At 55.6% G+C, this 17,263-nt stretch overlaps 1 protein-coding gene across 4 annotated transcripts in view; it reads left to right on the forward strand.

The window, feature by feature from the left end:
• The window catches only part of CD6 (CD6 molecule), a 54,159-nt gene extending 40,082 nt beyond the window's left edge, over positions 1 to 14,077 (forward strand). Inside the window, exons 3-13 of one of the 4 annotated variants that reach the window (XM_017530793.2) lie at positions 449 to 799; positions 1,421 to 1,732; positions 3,028 to 3,330; positions 4,497 to 4,562; positions 6,855 to 6,995; positions 7,353 to 7,451; positions 9,127 to 9,249; positions 10,892 to 10,963; positions 11,172 to 11,426; positions 11,704 to 11,808; positions 12,955 to 14,077. In XM_017530793.2, coding sequence (XP_017386282.1) covers positions 449 to 799; positions 1,421 to 1,732; positions 3,028 to 3,330; positions 4,497 to 4,562; positions 6,855 to 6,995; positions 7,353 to 7,451; positions 9,127 to 9,249; positions 10,892 to 10,963; positions 11,172 to 11,426; positions 11,704 to 11,808; positions 12,955 to 13,019 — 1,892 coding nt within the window. In that variant the 3' untranslated portion in view covers positions 13,020 to 14,077. The remainder of the gene's footprint in view (positions 1 to 448; positions 800 to 1,420; positions 1,733 to 3,027; positions 3,331 to 4,496; positions 4,563 to 6,854; positions 6,996 to 7,352; positions 7,452 to 9,126; positions 9,250 to 10,891; positions 10,964 to 11,171; positions 11,427 to 11,703; positions 11,809 to 12,954) is intronic. The other 3 variants (XM_017530794.2, XM_017530795.1, XM_017530797.1) reach the window with 3 other exon arrangements.
• Positions 14,078 to 17,263: the final 3,186 nt, after the last annotated feature.

Here is a 17,263-nt window from a genome sequence, read left to right on the forward strand (position 1 = left end):
AGGGGGAGAAGGAGAGGGAGAGGGAAGCATGCACCCACAGGACCGGGGCCCCTGAACCCAGAACTCTCCCTTTCTTTCACAAAAAGGTGCCTCTGGAGACAGGAGCAAGTGAGAATAATTTGTGGGGACTGGACCCCAGGTTGTCTGTCACCCATCTTAACCTCTAGAGTCACTCCTGAGCCCCACCTGCTCCTGACTCTAAGGAGAACCACAGGGTCGGTCCCAGGGGTGGGGCCAGGGACCAAGTGTAGGGGTGGAGTCTAGAGGCCAGATCCAGACCAAGGCGGGCTCAGGATGAGCCACCCCAGCTCCATTTTGCAGATTGGAAAGCTGAGACCCAGAGCCAGGCAGGGCGTTGTCAAAGATCACGCGCAGAGTCAGTGCCAGAGCCTGGGCAACCGCGCGCCCGGGCCCCACCGCTCTCAGTTCTCTCGTCTGACACTTCCAGGGGAGCGGCTCCGGGTCCGTCTGACGAACGGGAGCAGCGGCTGCAGCGGGACGGTGGAGGTCCGGCTCGAGGCGTCCTGGGAGCCCGCGTGCGTGGCGCTGTGGGACGGCCGCGCCGCAGAGGCCGTGTGCCGCGCGCTGGGCTGCGGCGGGGCGGAGGCCGCCTCCCTGCTCGCCCCGCCGACCCCCGAGCCGCCGCCCCCGCCCGCAGCGGGGAACACCAGCGCCGACGCGAACGCCACCCTGGCCGGGGCGCCAGCCCTCCTGTGCAGCGGCGCCGAGTGGCAGCTCTGCGAGGTGGTGGAGCACGCGTGCCGCAGCGACGGGAGGCCGGCCCGGGTCACCTGTGAAGGTGCGAGCGCACCCCCTACCCGGGCCCCCACCTACCCCACTGCCCAGGCCTTCAGCCCCTGCCCCTGGCTCCAGCCCCTGGACCCAAGCCTCGCCCTCCTGACCTCCAGCCCCACGGCCTACCAGCGCAAACGCACCGGGTTCCCATACCCTACGACGGTCTCCAGTCATTTCCAGACCTGAGCGTTTCCTCGGGTCTGGCCTCCAGACTCCACCCCTACACTTGGTCCCCAGCCCCACCTCTGGGTTCCCAATGCTAACCCGATCTCTAACCCCACTTACTGGGCCCGCTGCTTCCCTCCCCACTCCCGTTCTGGGCCTCTATCTCCTCCCCTTTCCCCCTATACATAAACTTGCCAGGTTCACAGGTCCCTTAGTGGCTCCCAGGTCCCCAGACCTGCCCTCGAGGCCCCGCCCACCAGGTCTCTGGCCCCTCCCACCAGCCTGCATCTCTGCGTACCCCATCTGCAGCCCTGGGGGGATTCCCAGTCTCGCCCACCAGGCTACAGCCCTGTCACTGGGCCCACAACCCGCTCAAAATTCTCCTGCCAGTCCAGCCATCACCCCAACCCTCCATCCCTCGCCGGGTGCCCCATCGTCCACCACCCCCTCCCACCCCTAGAGAACCGTGCGCTGCGCTTGGTGGACGGTGGCAGCCCCTGCGCCGGCCGCGTGGAGATGCTGGAGCGTGGCGAGTGGGGATCGGTATGCGATGACACTTGGGACCTGGAGGACGCCCATGTGGTGTGCAGGCAACTGGGTTGCGGCTGGGCGATCCAGGCCCTGCCCGGCTTGCACTTCTCGCCCGGCCGCGGGCCCATCCACCGGGACCAGGTGAACTGCTCCGGGACGGAAGTCTACCTGTGGGACTGCCCGGGGCTGCCGGGACAGCGCTACTGCGGCCACAAAGAGGACGCGGGCGTGGTGTGCTCAGGTCAGTGGGCGGAGTCGCTGAACTGTGGTCACCACCGACACTCACCACAGGTCTACCGGCGCCAAGCCTGGAGTCAGTGCGGCAGAGATGTTTCCTGCCCTTGATCTGGAGTTCAGGAAGGGAGATGAGACTGAGACAAACATAACTCAGGAGAGAAAGTGGTAAATGTCCCCAAGAAAGGCCAGGTGGAGTCTAGAGGCAGCAGGCAATGCCGAGCTGGAAGCTAAGGCGGGCCACCTCCTGGAAGAGGTGACATTAAAAGTGGGACTCACTTTGGGAGGCCAAGGTGGCTGGATCATAAGGTCAGGAGATCGAGATCATCCCAGCTAACACGGTGAAACCCTGTCTGTACTAAAAAAAAACTACAGGCCGGGCGCAGTGGCTCAAGCCTGTAATCCCAGCACTTTGGGAGGCCGAGGCGGGTGGATCACAAGGTCAAGAGATCGAGACCATCGTGGTCAACATGGTGAAACCCCGTCTCTACTAAAAATACAAAAAATTAGCTGGGCATGGTGGTGCGTGACTATAATCCCAGCTACTCAGGAGGCTGAGGCAGGAGAATTGCCTGAACCCAGGAGGCGGAGGTTGCGGTGAGCCGAGATCGCGCCATTGCACTCCAGCCTGGGTAACAAGAGCGAAACTCCGTCTCAAAAAAAAAAAAAAAACCTACAAAAAATTAGCTGTGCGTGGTGGCACGCACCTGTAGTCCCATCTACTTGGGAGGCTGAGGCAGGAGAATCACTTGAACCTGGGAGGTGGAGGTTGCAATGAGCTGAGATCGCACCACTGCACTCCAGCCTGAGCGACAGAGGGAGAAAAAAAAAAGTGGGACTCTTACCGAGTGGGAGTTGGCCACCTGCATTCAAGCAGCAAGGGGAGATGAGGCAGGGAGGCCTTTAAGGAGGCTGTTGGTCTGTCCAGGTGAGGCCAGAACGTTCTGGACCAGCCAGTGCCTCTATTTGATATGCAGGAGATGGGGGAGGTGGGTGTGTTAAAATATAGTTCTGATTTAGTAGGTCTGGCACAGGGCTGGAGAGTCTGCGTTTCTAACGAGATCCCAGGCAATGCTGCTGCTGCTGCACAGACCATACTTAGAGTAGCAAGGGTCTAGAGATCCCATCAGGGCTGGCTAGAGCAGATGGGGCAGGTGTGGGGGACACAGACGCAGGAGCTAGAACACACAAGATCTGGAGACCAAATGGCTGCACTGGTGCCTGCACTGCTGGGTCTGGGCTGGCAGGAATTTCAGCCCAAAGGATCCTGACCTGACTCTGCCTCCTGCCCCTTCCTTCCAGAGCACCAGTCCTGGCGCCTGACTGGGGGTGCTGACGCCTGCGAGGGGCAGGTGGAGGTCCACTTCCGAGGGGTCTGGAACACGGTGTGTGACAGTGAGTGGTACACATCGGAGGCCAAGGTCCTCTGCAAGACCCTGGGCTGTGGCACTGTGGTGGAGAGACCCAAGGGGCTGCCCCACTCCTTGGCCGGCAGGATGTACTACTCCTGTAACGGGGAGGAGCCCACTCTCTCCAACTGCTCCTGGCGGTTCAACAACTCCAACCTCTGTAGCCAGTCACTGGCAGCCAGGGTCCTCTGCTCAGGTAATCCATCCCACTTCACTCTCCCCAGCTTTGAGCCAGAATTCTACCTGAATCCATGTCCTAAAAACTTACGGTCCAAGGACCACAATAGGCACGAGATCAGCAATAGCACATGAGGCATAAGAATGACCATTGTCCTTACTGTGCCCAGGGGGACAGTGCTAATCAATCAAGGCATTTTCAGATGCTCCACTCAGCCCCAGAATGATGAATCATATATGAAGACATTAGGTGCTAAGCAATGGTTCCTATGGACTGGGATTGACTCAAGAGTTGAAACGAATTTGCCATCCCAGGCCTGGTGATCACAGTAAAAATAATATTGCAGGCCCTACTAATAATACTGGCGACAGCTTCTGGAACCCTGATCACGTGCTAGGCATTGCTGAGCACTCAGTAGCTCTTATCTCAGCTAAGCCTCTTACCCACTCTGAGTTGGGTTCCACCATACTTCACCAAATCTAAGATGGCGTTGTTAATAAGTCACACCATTATTATTTTATGTACCATAAAGAACAAACACTGCAAAAATAAACTGCCCAGCATAATGATCAAGGCCACGATCCCAACTTCAGACGTGTTAAAGTTGGAAAAAATGAGTGTTCTACCTGAAGAAGCACGATATTTGCATTCTTACGGCATTCAGACACCTGGTTACAAATTCCAGCTCTGCCATTCACAAGCAAGGAGGCTTCTGACAGTCCCTTAACCTCCATGTGTGGATGCTGAGACAGCTGGGAAACCCGATTCTATCTGCCAAGGGACTTTTAAGCTCCTTTCTTTGTGAGCATACCTACCCAACGGGAATGCCGATTACGATAATGAAGATCATGTCCGCTCTTCACCTTCCTAGGCTGCTTAAGAACAAACTGAAACTGAATGGAAAGGGGATTTGTGGTCTGCAGTAGCTTACACAGAAAGAAGGGATAATTCTATTCACCCTTTATTCTAACCGAAGAGCCTTCCCAGCATTTAATCCCTGAGTTCCTCCTTACTGTCGGGGGAGGGAGGTAGGGAGGTAAGCTTCCCGAGCCACATGCCCCTGATGGGCGCACAAGCCTAGTTCTGTGTCACTTGTCTGTCCCGTTCAGTTTCTAACCCAAGGCCTGGCACACAGTAGGTGCTCAGTAGCAGGCACTGAGTGACTGGGTGGTGCTTTCTCACAGCCTCCCGGAGTTTGCGCAATCTGTCCATTCCCGAAGTCCCTGCAAGTGTTCAGCCAGTCACCATAGGTAAGTGTTGCTGGGCACTATGCAGTTCCCCAGAAGCTTAAGTGTGTGTGTGTGTGTGTGTGTGTGTGTGTGTGTGTGTGTTCCTGTGCACATCTGTGCAGGGGTGAGGAATGGTTTGGTCCCCATCCCCCACCTCCAGCCAATGGACTTGCCTCCCCAGTCTCTCTGGGCACTTTCTGCTCCTTCTATATCCCCTCTTTGCCAAGTCAGCCCATAGCGCACTGAGTCCTGATACTTACTGGACAGAAGGCCATTCCTCCACTTTCCTGTGAGCTCCTGGAGAAGGAAAGAGCTGAAGAAAGTTGATACCACCTCGAGCAGGGGGTCGGAGGTCAGGGGGCGGCAGGGGGAGGGTGAATTTGGCCCTTCCCGGTATTGGGAATGCTGGCACACGACCCTGCGTTTATAACGGCCCAGACACGGGGCCTAGTGCCTTATAACCAGTATTTCCCAACCCTTTAATCCCTCTGCAGCCAAATGGGAGAGGTCTCATTATAATCCTTACATCAAGAAAGGGGCTGCGGCTCCGAGGCTGAAGTCACAGCTGGTGACTGCTGGCCAGAATTGACAAGCAAGGCTCTGAATTTCAGATCGGTTCTTGCTCGACTCCCTAGCTGTGTGTAGCTTGGCCAGCATCGGGGCAGACTCCCAGGATTCCAGTCCCAGCCGTGCCTCTTGCTAGCTGTGTCCCGTTGGGAAACTCTGAACCTCCCTGAGCCTCAGACTCCTCAATTATAAAATGGAGGTGACTAGCCTACAGTACCTTCCTCCTAGCATTGCTGTGAGGCTCCAGTGAATTAATTTTTGTAAAACGCTTAGAACAGAGCCTCGAAGACAGTAAGAACTGTCTGAAGGTCTGCTGTTGTGAGTATTTAGTTCAGGCCTAGAGCCCTTTGCAGTCCTGGGATACCCACAGGGCCGGCCCAGACTCCCTTGCTCTGCCTCCTGGCTCTGTCATCTTCTCTCAGACACCTCAGAGGCAGTGAACAGGGGCTCAGGGAGGGAGCACAGAGGCCCTAGCAATAGAGGACAGCACAGAGATGAAATGAAATGCTCCAACTGCACACACCGCCAGGCAAGCTCCTGCCAGACCCGCAGGCAACCTGCACACGCTCTCTCTAACTGAGGTCAGGATGGGGATCCACCTGAGCCCCGAAGGGCAAAGAGTGAAGCCGAAGAGAGATCTGGGGACCATGCCCCAGCCTGGGGCCCAGCAGCAGCCACAGCCCTCTGGACCCAGGTTCACGGGCCTCGCATGGCCAGCTTCACAGGTCTCCCAAGGCCAGGTTCACAAGCCTCGCACGGCCGCAGCACCCAGCCTCACTCCCACATCTGCTTCCTGCTGCTAGATTCAGCTCCCATCCTGGCCCTAACTTCCCCATTTGCAGACAGAAAGGGGAGAGAGGAGAAAATGAAGGCAAGGAGAGGGTTCTCTCCCCGGGGAAGCAGACACTGCCCCCGGCAAGGCAGTCTGGATATCCCCCTCCCCATTGCTGTCACCACTTGCCATCTAGCCCTATGGTCTGCTCACTCCGGGCATCCTCCTCACTGCCCCCATCTTTCTGCTTTGCATTCTTTTAAGCAGAGGGGAGGCCGAGGCAGGGGGAAGGCAAGAAGTCACCCCAGGGCGGGCTGCAGGGGTGGGAGACCCTGAATCCCAGACCCCACTCCAGTTCTCATGGAGGGGATGTCTAGTGGGAAGAAGGGCAGTCCCAGGCACAGCTGATGGTCTGTTCACTGCCAGAGATGGCTCAGAGTCACTGTCTCTGGGAAGTTAGCCTTGGTCTTCCCCGCAGAGAATGAGGTGCCTTTTGTAGGGCCTCACGCCCCCACTGTCGATGCTCAAACCTCCATCACAGCAGGTGCCTCACCATATTGGATTGGGTTACTTATTGACCTCTCCACTAGACAGAGCCCCTCAAGGCCTGTGTTACTGTTGTCATGTGTGTAGCCCCGGGGCCGAGTGCCAGGCGCACAGCGGTACTCAATAATTGTCTATTGAACAAAGACTAAATACTGAAGAGCTAGCAGACAGATAGATCTCTGCAGCCTGGTGGCCAGGGTTGTTTTTCAGGCAGTAATTCATTTAATCAATTACTCATGCATTCAATATGCATTTATTGAGTGCCTACTATATATCACACACTTAAAAGCAGATGGGAAAAACTGGGAAAGGAAGCGAGGAGGAAGATAGGATGAAAAGGGAAGTAGATCAGCTATACAGAGAATGAAAAGGCAAGAAGGGTGAGTGCCCATTCCTCTTTCTTCCTGAATTGGAATTCTTGTTTCCAGAATCTTCTGTGACAGTGAAAATAGAGAACACGGACTCTCGGGAGCTAATGCTCCTCATCCCTTGCATTGTTCTGGGAATTCTCCTCCTTGGCTCCCTCATCTCCATAGCCTTCATCCTCTTGAGAATTAAAGGAAAATATGGTAAGTGCAAGGTTCTGGGAGCCACAGCCATCCCAGGGGGATGTGAGCCTTGGCAGAACCCCAGCAGCAGTGGTGTGGTCCAGCAATGGCCACCCATCCCTAGCCCTGGGGAGTTCCCCATCATGGGAAGGATTTTCCCAGCATGCCCAGCAGACATGGAACCACCATCTTGGAGGACCAGACTCTGTGCATGCGTGTGTGTGTGTGTGTGTGTGTGTGTGTGTGTGTGTGCATGTACACTCCTGCTAGTGTTGGGGAATGAGGAGGGTGGTATCTTGATAAGAACAGAACAGAACCAGGTAGACTGGGAGAGGGCAAAAAAATGACTTGTAGAATTTCTGCCTCCCCTTCCCTCAGCCCTCCCCGTAATGGTGAACCACCAGCACCTACCCACCACCATCCCAGCAGGGAGCAATAGCTATCAAGCGGTCCCCATCACCATCCCCAAAGAAGAAGGTAGGATGTCCCCCATCCTTGGTGCGGGAGGGCTGGGGAGGACAGGAAGGGTGTACTTTCTGGAAGGTCAGCACTGCTTAGGTCAAAGCAGTACACAGCTAGAGATGAGATCGGGGCCAGCCCACTCACAGCCCTGCAATGCTGAGCAGGCTCAAGTCATTCCTGGATGTTGATGGGCAATGACCTTCCAGTTCAGTCACGCTAGAACTCCAGAGTTTTCAGTTCTGGACAAATACAGACTAAGGACATTATAGATCTTGGTTCTCAGAGGAAAGCTCTGTTCTGCTTTGCTCTGATAGTTGGCTGGTAGGCTTGTGATATCATCATCCCTTTCAGTGTCCTGCCCAATCAGCCTTGCGAAGCCTCATCAAGATTATTCTAGAATATGGTTTTATTTCATATTTTCTGAGCAAAAAAAAAAAAAAATTGGGGCCATTGGCAGTGGCTCACAGCTGTAGTCCCAATACTTTGGGAGTCTGAAGCAGGCGGATCACTTGAGGTCAGGAGTTCGAGACCAGCCTGGCCAACATGGCAAAACCCTGTCTCTACTAAAAATGCAAAAATTAGCCGGATGTGATGGCGCACACCTATAATCCCAGCTACTGGGGAGGCTAAAGCTGGAGAATCACTTGAACCCAGGAGGCGGAGGTTGCAGTGAGCAAAGATCATGCCACTGTACTCCAGCCTGGGTGACAGAGCAAGTCTCTGTCTCAAAAAAAAAAAAAAAAAAAAATGGGTCAGTCACTCGTCCTTTATGATATATGGATTTATACCTCTTGAAAGTCTTGCAGAGGAATTTGAGTTGAATCAACTTGCATTATGAATATATTCAATCACCTTCATCGGAAGGAGTTCAATGACATAAAAACCAATACCAAACTCAGCCAAATGTTATAAATATCCTTTGCACAGAGTGTCCATATATTTGAGAAGAGACTGTGAATACAGCATCTAGCACAAGGCTTAGCACAGAGCAGGTGCTCACTGAATAGTACAGTCTAGAGCTGGCTCTGGGCAAGGTAAGAACCTGTCTGCGCCTCAGCTCCCTCCAAGGTAAAATGGGGATAACGGTGTACCTACTTCACAGAGTTCTCATGAGATAATATTTGTAAATGTTAGTATAGTGCCTCGCATATAATAAGTACTGTGTTAAGTGTTTGCTAAATAAATGTTTAATTCTCCATATTGGAAGTGGATGAAGCGAGCCTCGAAAATCCAGACTGGGTGGTTTGTACAAGATGGGGTACCCAGGCCAGGCACGGTAGTGCACGCCTGTAGTCCCCACACTTTGGGAGGCCAAGGCAGATGGATTGCTTGAGCCCAGGAGTTTGAGACCAGCCTGGGCAACGTGGTGAAAACCTGTCTCTGCAAAAAAATTCAAAAATTATCTGGGTTGGTGGCGCACGCCTGTGGTCCCAGCTACTTGGGAGGCTGAGGTGGGAGGATGATCTGAGCCCAGGAGGTCAAGGCTGCAGTGAGCTGTGATGGCACCACTGCACTCCAGCCCGGACAACGGAGTGAGATCCTGCCCCTCCCCCCGCCACCAAAAAAAGGCTACTTGGTGCTCCCCTGCCACTCTGCCTCTCATCTCTGACATGAGACACACTCTCTACCGTCTCTCCCTATGCCTTCCCACCTGCCACTTTGCCATGCCCCGACTCTGTTCTCTCCCCAGTTTCCATGCTGCCCATCCAGGTCCAGGCCCCGCGCCCTGAGGACTCAGACTCCGGCTCAGACTCAGACTACGAGCACTATGACTTCAGCGCCCAGCCTCCTGTGGCCCTGACCACCTTCTACAGTGAGTGCCTAGCCGGGCTCCCAAGGGCCCACCTGCCTGAATCAGGGAGGGGACCCAGCTGGCCAGGGGACCATCAGTAGTCCTGCCTCGTAACCCCTATATGACGTGGGCAGAATCCCCCAGTGACCCACTGGATTGACAGTAAATGGCCCTACATCGACGTTTTCAAAGTACTCTGTGACCTTGGAGTCGCTCAATGTCTCAGGTCATCTCCACTCTGACCTCTGTCTCTCCCATGTTTGTCTCTGGCCATGTAGGGTCTTAAGATGAGGCCTTTGACATTCACCTAAAGGTGGTTCTCTGTGCGAGAGACAGAGGCTCAGTTGGCAGGGGTTCTTACACGCCCCATACCCCTCAGTGCTCCATCCTGCCCTGTCTGACCCCGTCAGCCCCGCCCATTCCCCACGTCCACTGTCACGCCAGCTTGTGCCTCATAGCCAGCTGGTCCAGCTTTTGTCTTTGCCTTCTGGGGATAGGAAGAGGAAAGATAAGGCTGAAGGTAGGGCCCAAGAATGCTGGGAGGTTGGAATAGACCACAGCGTCCCACACCCTATTGTGGGTCATTTGGGAGCTTGTCAAAAACTCCCGAGCCCCGCCCCACACCTAACGTATCAGTCAGGATGAGAGCTCTGCTGTGTGGGACAGAAGGCTCCAAATGACAGTGTCCTAAGAAATTGTCAAGGGCCCAGACCCCTTCTTTCTTGCTGCTGTGCAGTCCCTAAGGTGTCGCCCTCATTTGCATGGTCCAGAATGGCTCACCTCCATGTCCACATTCCAGGGAAGGGTAAGGGAAAGACGGGATGCTGGAGATGGCCCTGGCATTCCCACTCACAACCCAGCACCCAGAACGGAAACCCCCTAGCTGCAAGAGAGGTGGGGAAACAAAGCCTCTGTCCTGGGCAGCTGTGTCCCGATAAAAGCCTGAGTGGACACTGGAGAACAGACAGCTGTCCCTGCCCTGCCTGCTAACCCAGGGCTTCTGGGGGTGGGACACGGATGATTCCACTTCTCCTGGCCGATGGACCGGTGTTTGGGAGCCACAGGGATGAAATATCTGTCAAACGTGAGATTCTGAGTCTAGGCGTGTAAGATGCAAGACTGAGAGTCCACAGTACTGTAACGTAGAGACTCAAAGTCAGCCGCACCAGGTTCAAAAGAGCTGACTCCAGATCCCAGACACTCCTGCTCTCAAGGCCCTATAAATCTCTATCTGATTCTGAAACTTGAAGGTGCCACAGAGCCTGCGATACAGTGATTCCAGACCATCTGGGTTTCACTCTGGGAAGGCTTCTTGAAGGGGCACATACATGTCTTTCTCCTGCCCAGAGCTACCAGGTCACAAGGACAGAACTCAGACTCTTGATATCCCTCTAAGTAGCAGGAGGGACAGCTGGGGCTGGGGGCTGGGGGGTTCTGGCCCCAGGCTAGTTAAACACGTCAGCCCTCGATTGAGACGCAGGGTCTGCTGGATGAGGATTTGAGCCTGGGATGTGAAGGGAAACACTAAGCTCTCTCGGCGTCTGGAGTTTTCCTCCCACCCCGTTCAGCCTCCCCAGCCCCAAGGAAATCTGGCCCCTTCTCCAGGCTCCTAAAGTGATGAGGTTGAGCCTTCACCCCTCCCCGCTGCCACCTCTGCTTGCAGATTCCCAGCGGCATCGGGTGACAGATGAGGAGGTCCAGCAGAGCAGGTTCCAGATGCCACCCTTGGAGGAAGGTGAGTCAGGCTGCGGAGGGGTGTGAATGGCAGCCCTGCCTCCAGACAGTAGCTCAGCTCGCCTTGAAACCTTCCAGCAGGAACCTCCCACAAGGAGTCTTTCCTGACTTTATCAAATCCTATAGGCAGTAAGTGCTTTCTGAAGTCTGACTTAAAGCCCTCTTGCTGCATTACTTCTTTCGTCACCATTCTCCCTTTCCTGGCTTAGGGCTTGAAGAGTTGCATGCCTCCCATGTCCTAGCTGCCAACCCTGGACACTGCATTACACACCCGCCACCCCTGGGCCCTCAGCATCACCCGAGGGGCAACAGCGAGTCGAGCACCTCTTCCGGGGAGGATTACTGCAATAGTCCCACAAGCAAGCCGCCCCCATGGAACCCCCAGGCATTTTCTCCAGAGAGGCATTCCTTCCCAGAGCAGCCCCCAAACTTGGAGCTGGCTGGCACCCAGACAGCCTTTTCAGGTAAGCTGCACCTCCCCCATCCCCCATCCCATAGCCAGCCTAGCTGGAGGGGGCATAAAGCTGGGAGCCCTGAGCCAGGCTGAGGTCAGGACTCTCCCCAGTTCCGTAGCCACTTGCTGTGTGCCCTTGAACAAGCCTCCTCCCATCTCTGGGCCTTCACTTTGTCATTTGTCAAGCTGAGGACTTGGCTCTCAGGAGTGGCTTGGGCCCCCCCAGCTCTGGCACTTGCAAAGTGACTGTGTGCTGCCAGAGGGTGACTGGCCCTGGGGGTTTCCAGCAGGGCCCTCGGCTGATGACACCTCCAGCACCTCGTCCGGGGAGTGGTACCAGAACTTCCAGCCGCCACCCCAGCCCCCTTCGGAGGAGCAGTTTGGCTGTCCAGGTGTCAAAATCCGGGGAAGGGATTTGGGAGTGGGACAGAGAGGGACTGGGGAGTGGATGAGTGGGGAACTGTTGGATGTATTAGCTCAAGGGGAAAAGGAGAAAGGAAGGGGAGAAAAGAAGGAGAGTAACTTTTTTTTTGAGATGGAGTCTCGCTCTGTTGCGAGGCTGGAGTGCAGTGGCGCCATCTCTACTCCCTGCAACCTCCGACTCCCAGGTTCAAGCGATTCTCTTGTCTCGGCCTCCCGAGTAGCTGGGACTACAGGTGTGCGCCACCATGCCCAGCTAATTTTCGTATTTTCAGTAGAGATGGGGTTTCACCATGTTGGCCAGGATGGTCTTGATCTCCTGACCACCTCGGCCTCCTAAAGTGCTGGGATTACAGGCGTGAACCACCATGCCCAGCTGGAAAAGTAACTTTTTAAAAAACAAAGCAAGGCAGGCATGGTAGCTCAAGCCTGTAATCCCAGCACAAGGCAGGAGGATTGCTTGAGGCCGGGAGTTTAAGACTAGCCCCGGGAACACAGCAAGACCCAGTCTCTACGAAACTAAAACCTTGCCGAGCATAGTAGCAAGTGCCATAGTCCCAGCTACTCAGGAGGCTGGGTGGGGAGGATCATGTGAGCGCAGGAGATCCTGGCTGCAGTGAGCTGTGATGGTGTCACTGCAGGTCATGCCACTGCAGGGTCAGAGCGAGACCCTCCCTCTATAGGAAAATGAAAACAAGCACAATAAGAATATGAAGAGGTGGGGAAACGGATAAACGGATGTGGACCGGGTGGAGAAATATTCAAACAGGCTGCTTTGATAAGAACTGAGCTCCCTGTTAGTGGAGGCATTCAAGCAGAAGCAGCTGGTTGGCCCCTTGGGGGAGACTGCGGTAGCAGAGGGGCTCCCAGCATTCAGACGTCCACCACATCGTGCAGTGTGTGCCATCGTGGAGACCACAGCCCTGAACCAGACAGATGAGGCTCTGCCCTCAGTGCTGATGCTTTAGCCAGGGACGTGGCCGGAAGCAATAGGACAAGATGCTTCATGCCGCATCACGTGGGGAGAGTGATGTGGAGCCAACCCACTCAGGTCTGTCTCGTGGGGCAGCAGGGGCAGAAACTGAGCCTCCCACTAACCTGGGCCTCTCTGCCCACAGGGTCCCCCAGCCCTCAGCCTGACTCCACCGACAACGATGACTATGATGACATCGGCGCAGCCTAGACCGAGGCCAGCTAAGGCTCCTGGGGCGGCTGCCACCCTCTGGCCTCCTGCTCTACCTACCCCCTTTCCCTTCCCCCACCCTCCCAGATCACCTCCCCATGGAGCTGAGAGGCCTCCCTTGGAGAGATGGAAGGAAAGTTACACCTTGTACCCCTCAGTCTCCATCCGTCAAGCCGAACCTGCTGGCAAAGCCCTCCCCAGGCCCCAGACAGCGGCCCCAAACAGCAGCCTCAGGAGGATGCTGCCTCCAAGAGGTGTGAGCCCTCTGTCTTGGGGATGAACAAGCAGAGTCCAGCCTCCCTCTGCGCAGCTGGTGGGAGGGTTGGGGAGCTGGACTGGCTGACGCTGGAGGCCTCTTCCAAACCTCAGGTGTGCAGCGCTTTGATTCCCTGCGTCTCTGACACTTCAGGGCCCAGAGGTCCTGGGAGGGGCAGAACTGGGCCTCCATGCCAGCGCTGCTGCAGGAGGGCTCACGTGCTAGGGGCTGCTGGGCTGCTGTCACTGATAGGTGGCTGCTGGGGATGGGGCAGCACACCAGGCATCCCAGGCTCTGCTCGGGGTGGTAACTGCACCTGGGCAAGGAATATAGCCTTCCTGGGCACAATGAGCTGACAATGACAGGTTGACTGTGTACCCCCAACCAAGGAGCTGGGGCCCAAGGCCAGTTCTGCCCCAGAGACACTCCACATCCACCAGGGGCACAGACAGTTCTGCAGTGACCATCCCTGGATAGTCATATTCTGAGCTTCCTATGGTTTACAAAGAGGGTCGCAGCCCAGTCCCACCACTGACCCCAGAGATAGGGGCCCAGTCCCCATGGGGGCAGGAGCATAGAGATGTGTTCCAGGAAGGGGCTCAGAAGCTGCACTAAGCCCTGAGTCCCCATGTGTCTCCTTGAAGTGATGAGGATGCTCCCGGGATGAATGTGTGAATATTCAGTGTTGCGCCCAGAGCTGCAAACGTCTCCATGCAGCCCCCAGAGAAAGGCCCACGGACTCAGGCCAGGCTTGGGTGTACTGTTCTGAGTATCCTGAGATTAAACTGAATTGCTGAATGAACCCAGGGCATGGAATGACAATTTCTTAAACCTCATAGAACCCAGGCTGCATATGTGTGTGCATGTGTGTGTGGCATGTGCGTACGTGTGCATGTGTGCATGAGTGGCATGTGTGTATGTGTGTGGCATGTGTGTGCACGAGTGTGTGTGGCATGTGCATACATGTGTACGTGTGGCATGTGTATATGTGTGTGCGTATGTGTGTGGCAAGTGTGCACATGTGTGCGTGTGTGTGCGTGTGTGGCATGTGCACACATATATGCTTGTGGAGGCATGTGCATACATGTGTGTGGCATGTGTGTACATGTGTGCGTGCATGTGTGTATGTGTGGCACGTGCATACATGTGTGCTTGTGTGTGGCATGTACATGCCTGCGTGCATGTGTGTGGCATGTGTGTATGTGTACGTGTGTGTGGCATGTGCATACATGTGTGCGTGTGTGGGGGCATATGTTGGATACAAATGAGACAAAGATTTGAACTCAAATCCTTTATTTGAGAAGTGATCCCAGGGAGCAGCGGTAAGAAAATGAGAAAGGAGGAAGAAAGGAAGACAATGTTCATGAACAGGTTGCTGTTGTGGGCAGCAGGGCTCAGTGGAGTTGGGGTCCTCGGACCTCTGGGAGATACACCTCAGAACTGTCCCACCAAGGGGGCAGGGGGCTGGGATATTGACCCACCATCCCTGCCTGTCATCAGTTGAGGAGTATTAACCCCCAGCCCCAGCACTACCGAACTGTCTGTGAGTGAGCTGAGCACACTCCTGTGTCCAGAGAAAGCCACAGGCAGAGGCTCAGAGGCACATGCTATAAGGAGCCATCTTCCATAGGAATGGTCCAAGAAGAGCAGCAACAGCAAGGGCTCCATGTGCAGAGTATGTGTGTGTGCGCATGTGTGCGTGTGTGCGCGCATATGTGTGTGTGTGCATGCATGCGTATGCATGTGTGTGTGAGGCCAGGTTGGGGCAATGGTGGGGGCAACTCTATCTGTTTAGGTGGAAATGCCAGGGGAACTGGAAAACCCCCTGTGGCTCAGCACTGTGAAAAACTCTGGGGAGGCTGGGCACAGTGGCTCACGCCTGTAATTCCAGCACTTTGGGAGGCCAAGGCAGGAGGATCACTTTAGCCCAGGAGTTCAAGACGAGCCTGGGCTCGTCAAGTGAGCCCTGTCTCTACCAAAAAAAAAGAAAAAGTTAAAATTCATCCAGGTGTGGTGGTGAACACCTGTAGTCCCAGCTACTTGGGAGGCTGAAGCAGGGAGGTGGCTTGAGCCCAGGAATCTGAGGCTACAGAGAGCCATGATCACATCACTGCACTCCAGCCTGGTTGACAGAGTAAGACTCTATCTCGAAAACATTTTTTTAATATTGGGGATAGTATTTTTTTTAACAACTGGTCTGCTCCGCACCAGCCCTGGGCTCAGCGGCAGGGGTTACGGCGCGGAATGCGTTCCCACCTGAGATCACGAAAGCTTCAAAGGTAGGATAATTCCAGGGAGTTTTATGCTTAGAGTTGCCTGGCAAAGGATTGCACCACCCCAGAAGGCGCTGCGGATGAGGCTGGTGGAGCTGGAGGAGACTGGAGCGGCCCCGAACAAAGGAATCGGCTTTTCCTCCAGTCCTCTGCCCACTCTAGGCTGTGACTCTAGCCCTGCAGCCATGGTCAGTGCCCAGCTCTGCCTGCGAGGTGAGGGTTGGGGCTCAGGTTTTCGCCCCGCCCTCCCCGAGCGGCGAGTGATGAAGGAGGCGGGGCTGTGGGGCTGGGCGGGCCCTGCTTTCCATTCACCTGTCCCAGAGGTGGAGAGAAAGCCGCGCTCCCCGGGGCAACCGTCACAGGATGTGGTTGGCAGTGATGGGCCCCCTCCTCGGGCCCTCTGAACCCTCCCCAGGCTGGCGGGGGATTCCTAGGGGCGGAGCCTCTGCTGGGGTGGGTGGGGCAGACTGAGCGGCAGGGGGCTTGTGAAAGCCTGGGTTCAACTCCCCACTGCACCCCTCCTGGCTGTGTGGCCTCAGGCAAACCACTTAACATCTCTGAGCCTTTGTTTGCTGTACATTCGTCCCTAGTAGGTATGGGCAGAAGTGGGTAACTCACAGGTGGTGGTGAGGGTTAGAGGCTCCGCAACAAATCCTCCCTGTCATTGGTAGGTTAATGCCTGCAGGTGGGAGCGCTCCTTTAAAGGAGAAAGGGGGTGGGGGGGGGCGCGGAGACACTCAGCAGTTCCTGGGGTCTTCAGTGGGTTGGTGCTGGGGGCGGGGCGGGGCAAGAGTTGGGGGAACGTGGCGAATGTCTCATCCCACTCTCATTTCACAGGTGAGGACACTGAGACCTGGAGGGATGGGGGAAAGGACCTGTCTAAGGTCATTGAGAGTTAGTAGTAACACAATTCCATCCTTCCCCACCCCGTGCCCACCCCAGCTCAGACAGGGAAATGGCAATGCCTTCTGAGTCCCCCCTATTTCTCCAACCTCCCCAGAGCTGCCTCTCTCACCCCAACACTCCCACCCAGGGCCCCCCACAGTCTCAGAGAAATTGGGAAGGTCTGCCCTAGCCCTGGGCAGCCTGGAGACACGAGTCACACACAGCAGAAGGGCTGATCCCAGATGGCCTCCATCTCTGCGCCTCCCGGGGACTCGGACCTGGGAGCTGCTCCTTATTGAGCCGACATGTGCCAGGCCTGTGCTGGGACTGGGAAAGCCGAGATGAATGACAGCCAGGCTCTGACCTGAGGGAGTGCCAGCCTGGCAAGGAAGTCACAAACATAAGCAGGTGGCTTCCCCTCCACTCCTAGGAGACCTCAGGTTATCATACCCCTGAAGGATCTAGGAGAGGAAACACAAAGAGGCTGGATGGACTTGGCAGCTGAACCCAGCGGTTCCAGAAACATTGGCTTGGGGAGGAAGGGCTGTGTCCCGGCATGGAAGCACCGCCCAAATTTGACTGACAGCTCTGCAAGCAGGGAGAGAGTGACGCACAGGGACCACCTGGGAAGCTGGTGCCTGATCAGGGTTGCAGAGAATGAACAGGGGTGAACCACAGACATGGAGAGGAAAGGGCATTCCAGGCCGAGGGAATGACACAAGCGAAAACAGAGCATGCAGCTGAACGGCTTGTGAGGTCAAGGGGGGGTCCAGCTTGAGAAGAGATGAGGCTGGGGACAGTCAAGTCTCACACCAACCCCATTTCATTCA

This window comes from Cebus imitator, unplaced genomic scaffold (assembly GCF_001604975.1).
Source record: "Cebus imitator isolate Cc_AM_T3 unplaced genomic scaffold, Cebus_imitator-1.0 Scaffold69, whole genome shotgun sequence".
In the NCBI taxonomy this organism is placed as follows: Eukaryota; Metazoa; Chordata; class Mammalia; order Primates; family Cebidae; genus Cebus; species Cebus imitator.